We start from the raw sequence: 12,243 nt of genomic DNA on the forward strand, positions 1-12,243 counted from the left end.
ACACGATTCGAACGAATAATTAATAGCTAGAAGTATGTTTTATTTATTAATATGTGAATTAATGAAAAATTGTGTCAATAAACATTCTAAATTATTGTTGTCCATCCATTTTTTTCTTACAATTAGAGGGTTTAAAGTATCGTCAATAAAGTTTGTGCAGGAAAAGGAATTACTGTGATTCACAGTCTGTGAATAATGATGGATTGCATTGGGAACATCACTGCAGCACATGAAATAATATGGAAAAATGAAATGTTTAATCACACTGATAACAAAATAATTATTTACAAGTGAGACAATGGGAAATTAGTAAATTCATTGATTCACAGTTCCATTTGGTCAAACGTGCGAAACACTTCCTCCCCCTACGGCACACCGATGGAAGCGCAGCTAGATTTTAGATCTAGTCGTTGGTTTGTCTTTAGTGCAGGGTGTCTCCAAGTTCGGTCCTCGAGAGCCCCTAACCAGCCCGTTTTCCATGTCTCCGTCCTTCAGCACAGCTGAATGTAATGATCGGCTAATCGGCAAGTTTGCAGAAGCCTGATAACGATCCCGATCATGAATCAGGTGTGTTAGTGGAGAGAAACATGGAAAACAGGCTGGATATGGGCTCTCGAGGACCGACCTTGGAGACCCCTGCTTTAGTGCATAACAGTTCAACATTCAGTGCGTCTCATATAGCTTACTTGCTAAGGTAATTTGATTACCTAGTTTTCCCAAAATCGGTGTCCTTATTGAAGTCCCCCCACCTTCCCCCAAAAGTAATAGAAATGCATTTCATACTGACATCTCAGTTTGCCTGGCTGCATTTTCGCATAATTAAAATTATTAACTGTAAAAGAAAGAAAGAAAGAAAGAAAGAAAGAAAGAAAGAAAGAAAGAAAGAAAGAAAAGGCATTTAAAGTTATATTTACAATCCCTTTACTGTATCAAGTCTGAGCAATATGAAAACATTTATGTATTATTGTCGACTCTTGTATAACCCCTGAAAAGTGAATTTGTTTTTGTTTTGCTGAGCTTTGTATTCATTGTTTTGTATTTGAAAGTGTGAAATAAAAAAAAAAAAAACAACGACAGGAAACGTTACATCAGCTCTCTCGCTTGAACAACGTGCTGGTTCACGTGGTTTAGACGCCCCTGATTGTTCGCCAATCGACGCTGCGCATTTCATGATGCCGGATGGTGATTGGCTTAAATTGACGAGGCGGAACCGGTGTGCATACAAGATCTTCCTCCTGTGTTTCCGCTGGGATTGGCGCTGTCATTTCCACTTCAGGGGTTTGTAGTCGCTTCAAGTGCATCTCGTAGCTATGGAGAACCACATTGAGGGCGACCGGAGCGACTTGTTTGCTGGCTTCGGCACGGCGTTCAAGTCGTTCGCCACCGATGCCATCCACGTCGGCCAGGAGCCGGAGCAGTGGAACTCGAGTGCCGTCGTGCCGCCGATATCGATGTCAACCACGTTCAAACAGAGCGAACCAGGAAAGCACGCGGTAAGTACAGGCATACCTATACTGTCTCAGTTACTTCAACTGTAAGATGGTGAAGGGTCTAAAGCGGTCATCTCTCTTTTTTTTTTCTTTTCTAATCAGGCAAGCGTGGCTTTTGAGGCGTCCCATCTCACGTCTATGACAATCCAATGATTCTGTTTAATATAAAACAATATCTGACATTTCAGACCGTTATGATGGTGTGGTGCTGCTTTTTGTCTTTCTTTAATACTTACTGTGAATATGAGCCATAAAAGTAGAAATGAAGCTTTTTCTTTCTTTCTTTCTTTTGAGTGGAGACAGACACCAACAGATAACTGTACATTGTTCTCTGTGATGGGGTGATGAAAAATACAGTAGTATACACACACACAAACACCAAAAACTTCCAAGTTCCAAATCCTCAAATCCACTTATACTGGCACACTGACCTTTGACATTGTTTTGTCAATTCTGGTATGCTTGACCCCACAGGCGTGCCCCTGCTTTACATGGGGCACACATCCTATAGACATGGTCAGAATTTCTATTATACGGCTTTTGGGATGAAGGCTGAAGGCTGTGGACTGTTGAGTGTATTTGTTTGAAATAATACATCAACTAAACTCGTTTATCTGCTTTGCTTCTGCACACATGGTGCTGCTCACAGGGATGTTTACATGTTGCTTCCAGGCAGTCCAAGCTCCTTTTTAGCAAATAGTACCCCGTATGTCATGAATTCACATTTGTAATATGTGAAGGGGGTCATTAGTTCATGAGAACCCAAATTTCCGCAGATTGGGAACACACTGCGTCCAGTAGTTTTCAAATTGGGTTCTGCGGAACCTTCAGGTGGCCTTGAGCGCCCCAAAAAATTGGAATAACTTATTCTGCTGTCTCATCTAACAGTAAAACAAACATAAATACAGAAAAAAAAAAAAACATATTCATCCCTATCTTAGCTTTGGGCCTATTAAAAGATATCACTTGACATTACTGTAATCTGAGGTCCCTGCATGCACACATTTTTAGCTAGTGCTAAAATAATATATTTAAAAAAATATATTTAATTTAAATAAATTTAGTAAAGTTCCCTTCTATTAAAAATATCATGAGGTACACATGGTGGTAGTAATTGGAGTTAGTAGGCTCATGAGGGGGGTCCTTGGAAAACGTTGAATTTTAGGATCCCTGCTGCAGTCCATCACAAACCTTTGATAATGCTCTACTAAAGTCATAATTACAGTAAATATTAATTTACACTTCAAGACTATAAATATAAAATTAAGAACGATATGTTTATGTTTGGTGGTTACTGACCATGCCGTCGAGTGATTGGACTACAGTATTATAGTTGTTTGTACTTGTATGGTTAGAACCGTTTCTTTTTTTTTGGTTGTTTTTTAAGCAGCGTTGCACAACATTCTTTGTAATCATTGCATCTGGATAGAAGCAATAATTACTTATTGGAGAAGAGAAACAAGATGTCTCTCGCTCTCACGCTCTAACACGTTGCTTTTGACTAGCAAACTAAGATGTTTTTGTCCCCCAAAGAATGTTGTGTCTGTTTTTGATTTAGCACAAGGTTGCAACTTTGTCTCTCCAAGGCAAATCTTCCACCACTGAAAGAGAAAATGCACTGCAAGTTTGCAACAGTCTTTTGGTAAACTAATACAGAAAGCAATTTGGTTTCAGTGATGTTTCAAGTGAAAGTGAAGGGATGCATTGCTGTGAAGGAAGTGTTTCAGATGCGTGCTTTGTTTAGTTGTTTTTTGTTTGTAATGCATGGTCATTTTTTTATGCAGGGCTATGAATACAGCCGCAGTGGAAACCCTACAAGAAACTGTCTTGAGAAGGCTGTGGCAGCATTGGATGGGGCAAAGTACTGTAAGTGCGACAATGTGTACATGTAGATAGAGTTGATATTTGAACCTCAAACCTCAGAACTGGGAGGTAGATGACATGCTTAATACTCGGGCACTATGCTGCCCTAGTCAGAAACAATTTGTAATAATTAATAACAGAAACATTGATTGTTATCCATTTTTACTATTCAGTGATGTCTTATGAAAAAATTACCAAGAAAACATAAAATGTTCTGTAAAATCGGTGAATTTGAAAAAAGAAAATTCTATTCAAATTAAAAAAATTGCTGATTTAATAAACCACGATAAGTGTGCATTTTTTTTTTTGTATTTTGTGAATATTGTTTTACATACAATGAATCAATTAACCACTTGAGATAAATTAATAATACATTTTAGAGGATCAATTGTACAAAAACTAGCTAAATTATTCCATGTGATGGTGGTTCAAAGTCTGTGTTTTTGTCAGGAATATTTTCAGAAAGCCTTGTTAAACTCCACAATATACAGTGTTTTAGATTTGATTCAAATTGTTTTTTTTTTTTTTTTTTGCAGGCCTTGCCGTTGCTTCAGGTCTTGCTGCCACAGTGACCATCACTCACATGCTGAAGGCGGGAGATGGAATCGTCTGCATGGATGATGTTTATGGAGGTGAGTACTCACTCAATACACACTTCTGAGAAGATTTCATTTTGTGAGATGGTGATATTTTACACTTGGTGAATTTTCAAGGTACAAACCGCTACTTCCAAAAAGTGGCTGCTGAATTTGGGCTGCAGATCACCTTAGTCGATTGTACCAAACCAGAACTACTCAAGGCGGCTCTGAAGCCCAACACTAAAGTAAGTGAAGATTGCAGAATACTGACCTAGCAAGTTTTAGATAATGTTTACCCAACTATTTAATTGGCCGTTTTTCTTGCGGGTGTGTACAAGTGTTTATACGTAACTGTTTGCTTTCTATTGTTTTTGTAAGAAATGCCGCTCTATTTGCACTATTACGTAATCACAATGTTTTGCAGCATATTCTTGCCTCACCTGTATTGAACTTGTCATGTTCTTGTTGCTGCTTGTGTAGATGGTGTGGATCGAGACACCAACCAACCCAACTATGAAAGTTGTCGACATTCGGGCTTGTTCCGACTTGGTGCACGATCACAACAAAGACATCGTGGTCGTGGTAGACAACACCTTCATGTCTGCCTACTTTCAGGTGTGACAATGAGACTATTTGGTTCAAGTTTCAAGTCAGAATGCAAAAAAATCTGAATAGATGTGTTCATGTTTACTTTGTGTTGTCTTTTAGCGCCCTCTGTCTTTAGGAGCAGATATTTGCATGTACTCAGCCACCAAATATATGAACGGTAGGGGCTGATCTACTCTATATATAAAATGTACTATTTGTGTAAAAGTGTTGGCATTTTACTGTATGTATCTTGATTCGTTAGCATCCAATGAAAAGCATGTATCACCAAATTTTGGTTGCAATATAAACTTACCAGAATAGCCTGTTCGATAGCTTTAGGTAATAATGTCTGTGGCATGATGAAGCAGCAGTAAACTGTACACAAGTATAAGTTTGTGATCATGAGGTGACTCCATGTTTAGTATAAGTTTGTCAGCAGCTGTCTTGTAAGTCCGGAGACCTTAGTCTGCATTCTGTGCATGCATTTGTCTCCACCTTTTTGCAATGAATACAGTAAAAGTTGCTTTTTGCTCCTCAGTCAACACATTTGCTATTTTTCGAGAGGGGATTTTTCTTTTGCCTTCTGATTGTCAAAAATAGACAGCTGTTTTTATTTTGCATTATTTAAATGCAACTATTAGAGATTTAGGTTTTAGTTGAGGGGGGGGAGTGATTTTTTATTTTTTTTATTTTTTTTTTTAATTATTATTAAATGACCTCCGTACTTGTGCACATAGCATAAATGTTCCTCATCCCATGTGCATATATATCAAGTTTAATATTTGCTGACTGGCTTATTTGTCCTTTAGGTTGATCCACATTCTGTCTTCTTTATAATCGGCAGGTCACAGTGATGTGATTATGGGCCTGATATCAGTCAAACGAGAGGATCTGTATGCCAAACTGAAGTTTCTACAGAATGGTGAGAACACATTGGGGCCACTGTAGCCGATTCCTCTAAAACATTGCCCACACTCGCAAAAATCATAAATGGCTATTAAATTGTGGTTCAATAGAATTATTTTATTCACGAAACAGGCCTGGAAAAATGAAAATAATTTGACCAACCAAGGTTGCTAATTAGCATCACAGGTGTTTTCAAATTTGTAATTAGTCAGTTGGTCCTTCTGAAAGGATGACAAATAGTCACTGTGTTGTTTGGTGTCATGGTTGTGTACCACGCTAAACACTGACTAGAGGAAGTGAAGGGTAGTGTTGTCTCAGGAGATTAGAAGGAAAATTGTAAACGATTATCTCTAAGCAACTTGATGTTCCTGTGACAACAGTTGCACAGGACTGCAGCCAACCTCCAGGAGAAGAGACTAATAATACAAGATTTAAGTTATTTCTGTGGCCACTGTGGGTTTTCTTTCATTAACAATGGTGTATCAAAAATTTTGTCCACGTTTAGATGTAATAAAAACTGTGTTCTCATTCTCGTTTATGAAGAAGCAAGCAAACATCAATTTACATAACAACTTAGTGAAACATTTGTGAACAGCTTTTGAAAATCTGTCCTCCTCTTTCCCTCAACAAAAGTCAAGGTCCAAAAGTAACCATGTCAGGATGGCTCATAAAAACAAAACCTGTTAGTCATTCACATTCTAGTGGTTTGAATGTGGTTGTTTGGTAAGAAGACAACCGGAAACATCTGGCTGACATCTAACACAAAAATATGTTTGAATCAATGAGGCTTTTTGTAAACTGTTTTCCCCTCATGCTCGTCTTTTCATTTTAGCTCTAGGGGGCGTGCCATCCCCTTTTGACTGCTTCCTGGTCAACCGTGGACTGAAGACATTGCATCTGCGCATGGAGTGCCACTTTAAGAACGCCATGGCGGCAGCCAAGTTTCTAGAGGCGGATTCTAGAGTGGAGCGTGTCATCTTCCCAGGTCGAGTGCAGTAATCAGGCAGCTGTGTCATGATGATGTAAAGGTGACGCCATTGGTCTTTCAGGGAATGAAGGGTTGCGAGTTTGAATCCTGGCTCCAACTGAATCCCCACTTAACACATTTTTATCAACTCACAGTACCACTTCCACAGTGCTCATATGTAAAATACTTCTTCTGCATTTATGAAACACATTCATTTCACTTTTTACCATTTAATATGGACAAGAAATTCATAACTAACATTTAACCGTTTTCACTTTGACTTATCTCCAAAGCAGTTGTTAAATTGTGTGCGGAATTTAAGAGGCTTGTTAAGCCAATGTGCTGTTAGCATACTTTCAAATATGCTTTTTAATAGCTTTAGATGTAAAGATCATCTTATAGCAAATTGAAGCGCACCCATGCATGTCGTAATAAGTTGTCGACTTTACTGACATGTCCTCCCTCTGATGTCACAGGTCTGCCATCTCACCCGCAGTATGAAGTGGTGAAAAGACAATGCACAGGGTGTCCTGGAATGATCACCTTCTACATTAAAGGGAAACTCCAACATGCTAACGCCTTCCTCAAGAGTCTTAAAGTAATTGATAGCAATATTTTTCAGAAATGTCAACTAATTAGGCACGCATGGGAAGAGCTTTATATTATATAATGTTACTGTATATTGATTTGTCATTTTTTTAGGCTCTTTAAAATTGTGATCAGTGTTGGTGCATTTCACAATGTACGATGCCATCTATTGTCTGCTCTTTTTTTATATTCAGCTGTTTGCTGTGGCTGAGAGTCTTGGTGGTTATGAAAGTTTAGCAGAACATCCGTAAGTATGATCACATATTATTGGTTAATATTTGTTCAAAGCTCAGCTCGGGTCCCCCTATGTGGCATTTGCATGTTTTGATACTCGGGCTTCTTCCCACATTCCATAAACATGCATAATACTTTGTAGGAAGAGTGTAAATTATACATGGGTGTGAATATTGAGTAAATAAAGATGACTTCACTTAATATGTATCACTATAAAAGGGAAACGGAAGAGCTGTAATATCAGGCAAAACGCCACAAGAGGGAGGCAGAGATCAACCCAATTCAGTTTTTCTATTGTTCCTCTCTTTAACTCAGCGTTTTTATAGTAATTTGTAATTTACCACAATTTCTTTTATCGGTCCTAAATAGTGTTTGACCTTTTTGGATAGTTAACGCGAACCCTGGGGTTGTAAGGTGTGCCCGTTGTGTTCCCCACGCACACACGACATTTGTTGAAGCAAGTGACTCACACCAAACTGCCACCATCTCATTCCAACGCAGGGCAATTATGACTCATGCGTCGGTGCCCGAGAAGGAAAGGAGCATCTTGGGCATTAGTGACACTCTGATCCGGCTCTCTGTGGGACTGGAAGACGAGGCGGACATCATTGAAGATCTGGATCAAGCACTTGCTGCCGCTGCTGCTATTGTAAGTTTCAAAAGGGCAATAGCAGGGCGCTGCTTACCATTTTATAAAAGCACAATCTTTAGATCTGTATCTAAAACTGAAAAATGTGGAAAAGGTATTTTGTCCATGTTGAATAATGAATCCATCTGATTTCTGTCCACCAATTTGGTAATTGTTTTCAGGCTGTTTTTTGTAAGGGGATAAAATACTTTGCCCTCATAAAGGTTCACATTGTGGGTAACTTGTGAATTAAATGAATGTGTAAATGTCACATTGAAGAAGGCTATGAGAAACATTGTGCACATTTAGTGTGTTTATATGTAGGTTACACACTAGGAAAATGCAGCACTACTGTCTGATGTACTTTTTTTACTGCCAATTTTCCTTGTGACAGCAATAGAGTGTGCAGCACTCTAGAACAGAATAGAATTGCACAGCCTCTTTTTTTTTTTTTTTTTTTTCTTTTCTTCTTTTCCCAGGTTATGTCACATTTGCAGAATTTGTGAGGCCCATTAAAAAAAACTGTACATATGCCAAGAGCCTTTACTGCATCACGCAGCAGAGAAAGGAATGGGGGAATTGTCGGGAACACAGTTACTAAAAATAAAAAGTGTGTATATATATATATGAGATGAGGCTATTTAGACACATTTAACTGATCTGGTAGTGATTAATTAGTGTAAATGGATCCTTGTATTTTTATTCAAGCTTGTAACTAACCTAAAACTGGCTACGCTTGCACTTTTGAATACAAAAAAAGTCAAAAGTTTGATTAAAAACAGCAATTCAAAAGTGACGATTCGGCACAAAGCTCGAGTGTGGAAATGACGTCTATTTGAGTATTTTGCATTTATTCACTTGACCTACTCAATTGGTCACCACGTTTTATCAAAATGAAGGCTAAACGAAAAACTCGATTGTGTTACTTTGTTGGATGATGTGGTCTAACCGTTCAACCATTTACTGCCGCATGACAATCCATCAGGAACAAGATGTCTTTAATTTTCACAGTTTTCTGGGGATTATTTTTCAGTTTGTACTCAGAAAAGCCTTCAGAAAACATTCTCTTTGCATTCACACAATCCATTTGCAGATTGATAGTCCACTATTCTGTATTATAGCCCTTAGCATTGTATTTTTTTGCTGCAGAAAGACAAAGTCTTTACAAGGCCAGCAGATGGCTCTTCCACAAGCGTCTTCCCAGAATCCTCTTCTCAGGTTCTGTGATCACTTTGATTTTTTTCCCCCCCATTAATGCTGTGCAGTGTTGTGCACCATTGCTTTCGCATCACATCTCTCCCCTTGTTTGTTTTGAATTACAGTGGACCCTCAAAAGTTCAACACAATCTGTTTCGAGACACTAGTCGCTCTCCCATAGGAAACAATGTGGATAAAAATAATCTGTCACCATCATTAATGATTAATTATGAACTGTGCAGACAGTGTTTAAATTCATTCAAATCTTTAAATAGGTTAACCTCTGTTTAATACATTCAATGTGAAGTGGAAATAAAAAATATCTTATATAATACCAGTAGTGTAAGTATTTGAAATTGGGCTTTAATAGACCCTTCCAGCTGACGTCACTGCTTAGCTCCCGCGGCGCCTCCCCGGGGGGCAAACATCCCATAACAAATGAATGTACAGAGCTTGATTTTCGGCGAGCGTTTTCGTTAAAAGGTGGGAAATATGTCAAATATCACAAAGTAGGACACTACATTACTGCGAATCTTTGAAGCCGGTAGCTACAAAAAAAAAAAAAAAAGTTGTCGTAGTTTCACGCTAGCCACCGTGCTAGTCTTTTACTCCTCACTGTCTTTCACGGGGTTTAGAATCGCTGCCGGCAGGCGAAAGAATGCTCTCATCTCTCTTTGAGCTATTAGAGCACCCGTTGGCACAAGTCCACCATAGCATTGGTCGCTGATTTATCAACTGTTTGACCTATTTTCTAGCTCACACTGATTGATGCCCTGCTCCCCACCGCTAGGGGCGCACTTCAACGTGACGTCACACTGGAAGGGTCTATATAATGAAAAATCGACATGTTCTCGCTAGTCTCAGGCACTGTGGGCATGGAGGCTGAATGTGATGAAAACATGCTGCTTTCACCTGTCAGCCAAATATGTTTGTACGTCTATCATGTGCCGATACATCCCAATATGTTAAATATTATCTGCTTAAAGCCTTATGGTGGCTGGAATATATCCCGCCGAGTCGTCACGGGCCTTTTCCATGCAGCGACAAGAGGCGCTAGTCACTAGCTAGCTTGTGTTCTAACAAGCTTCCGGATGTGAACCGAATACTTGGTGTTGTTTTAGTGTGGCTATACATAAGACATTTCAGACACAGGGAAAGTTAACTATAAAACTCAACCTTATTCGGATTTTGGCTATGGCTAGCATAACAGAATTTTAGGCACATATACTTCTTGCTAGTTATTAACACCACAATACTTTGCATTGTAATATGTAACTATCCTGAATAACACAAAATATTGGCTATAACACTGGGAATTTAAATAATGACAAGCTGTTCTGTTTTTCGGGACATAGGCATAGCTAGCTAACTACAATTGCGCTGGATAGCTACTAATGGAACAAATGTTCAACAATCAAAGTTCTTATATCGTGGGTGAGTGCCAAATGTTCCAAATAGCCTAAGTACGTCACCGGGCACCATTTTAACCATACCAAAAAGATCAGGATAACTGAAACGTTGATAAACAGTTTAATTGTACCGTAATTTAGTACTACACAGTTCTCTCGGTATATCCATGTCTTCAACAATTATCTTCAGACATACAATGTGTAAAACAAATCTCAGTAGTCACTTGTGTTTTTAAGTAGAAAGCAAATTGTTCACCTCATCTCATTTATCATTCTTAATTGTTACACAACTCAAAAAAATATTGAGCTAAAAAAACCTCACGATTCTGTGAAAAAGTTTCAGTTTGGTTTGACCTATGTGGTATTCCAGTTTTGAGGTTCCGCTGTACTCTAACCATCTTCAAGCCAAACCATCCATGTAGAAAAGAATGTGCCTCCATAAATTATTGCACAACTTCTTGGATGTCATTTAACACTTTAAAGTAGATTTTAGCACATTTAATTATCCTCAAATGAGCTGATTTTGTCTCTTTTTATCATCATTTCCCACTCGCTGCCACCCTGCCAGGAAGTAAAAGAACATTTCCGAAAATTGCCCTGCTGACGTTCTCATGCAGCAGATTTCGATATAATAATACTCCTGCTCTCATCAACACTCGAATAGTATCTGCAGAGTCCTCGCTAGCCCATTTGTAGCAAAACGGGAATTGGATTGGCACATGTCTGCAGTTGTGCGAGAAGGCACCTGTGATGAGCGAGGCGATAAATTGAATCAGACGGCGGCTCTGATTGAAGAAGTCGAGCATCCTCGTTTTACTTTGGAGCCTCAAACTTGGCTGTTGGTTTATGACTTGGATTTCCCGATTTGGGGCGGGTGCCATTTTTAATATCACGGTGAGCGGCTGTCACTGTGGTGGGATGGCTGTTAATCTGCATTTGACTCACAAAACACCGTGGCCCCCCGCCATCACTCATCAAGCAAAGGCGAAAAGAAACAACATCACGGATCATTCTCATTTTGTGTGTGGAAAACACATCTTATTACCAGCATCTTATTAAAATGGCTGCCTGTTGCTTTGTGGATGTGTGTTATTAATGAGTGTTGACTTCCGTCTGTCTTGTCTTCTTTGTAGAATCCACAGAAGAATTAAAGTGTCTGCTGGGTTTGTTCTTCGAGATGAAAGGGCTTAAATGAAGGTAACTGTTGCATACCAACGTGGTTGCCTCAGTTAAGCGCACAAACAGAAAGTGTCACTTATTGTTCTTAAAAAGATACAAATAAAACACTTTGTAATTTCCTTTTGATTTTGGTGCCACATTTACTGGAACAAAAGCAGCATTATTTATCTTAACTGACTTTATTTGATTTTTGTGTATGTTTTGAAACTCTTCAAATGAGCTAAATAATACAAAATTGAAGAGCGTGTTGATCACAATATTCTGTTCAGTACATCTATAGATTACATTTCATTACATACATTTTCTTACTCCACTCTGAATGTATGACTAACCACATTTGCGCTAAATTCCGACTCCAGTACAACTAGCACAAATCTCCGTCTTTCCTGTCAAGCACCTGATTACAAAATCGTACTTTTTTACAAAACAACTTTCTGTATATTCATTTTTGAAACATGTGCAAAAATGACACATTCTGCATTTGACTTGATTTGTCATGAATGTTAACTGGGATTTTCTGCCATATAATAAAAGATTTGCTTGTTACATGAATAATGTTGCCTTATTGTACCAAATCCCATACAATCATTATTATTATTTTAAGTAAATCTGTTGT

At 38.6% G+C, this 12,243-nt stretch overlaps 1 protein-coding gene across 2 annotated transcripts; it reads left to right on the forward strand.

The window, feature by feature from the left end:
• Positions 1–1,205: 1,205 nt before the first annotated feature.
• cth (cystathionase (cystathionine gamma-lyase)) lies at positions 1,206–11,746 on the forward strand. Of its 2 annotated transcripts, XM_077534885.1 has the most exons (13): positions 1,206–1,493; positions 3,275–3,356; positions 3,890–3,985; positions 4,067–4,176; positions 4,412–4,546; positions 4,640–4,697; positions 5,364–5,441; positions 6,258–6,410; positions 6,869–6,990; positions 7,175–7,227; positions 7,716–7,863; positions 8,992–9,060; positions 11,582–11,746. In XM_077534885.1, the coding sequence occupies exons 1-13, from the start codon at positions 1,311–1,313 to the stop codon at positions 11,597–11,599; spliced, it is 1,305 nt and encodes a 434-aa protein (XP_077391011.1). In that variant the 5' UTR covers positions 1,206–1,310; the 3' UTR covers positions 11,600–11,746. The 2 variants fall into 2 exon arrangements, with proteins under 2 accessions (XP_077391011.1, XP_077391012.1); XM_077534886.1 differs by lacking the exon at positions 8,992–9,060 and having other exon boundaries at positions 1,209–1,493.
• Positions 11,747–12,243: the final 497 nt, after the last annotated feature.

Source organism: Festucalex cinctus, chromosome 10 (genome assembly GCF_051991245.1).
Source record: "Festucalex cinctus isolate MCC-2025b chromosome 10, RoL_Fcin_1.0, whole genome shotgun sequence".
In the NCBI taxonomy this organism is placed as follows: Eukaryota; Metazoa; Chordata; class Actinopteri; order Syngnathiformes; family Syngnathidae; genus Festucalex; species Festucalex cinctus.

What these genes read in the sequence shown, in the direction of transcription:
- cth (XM_077534885.1), top strand. Translation starts at nt 1,311, where the DNA reads ATGGAGAACCACATTGAGGGCGACCGGAGCGACTTGTTTGCTGGCTTC. An exon ending in CATGGATGATGTTTATGGAG is followed by an intron (nt 3,986 to 4,066) that starts GTGAGTACTCAC and finishes TGAATTTTCAAG; the next exon opens with GTACAAACCGCTACTTCCAA. An exon ending in GGAGCGTGTCATCTTCCCAG is followed by an intron (nt 6,411 to 6,868) that starts GTCGAGTGCAGT and finishes CTGATGTCACAG; the next exon opens with GTCTGCCATCTCACCCGCAG.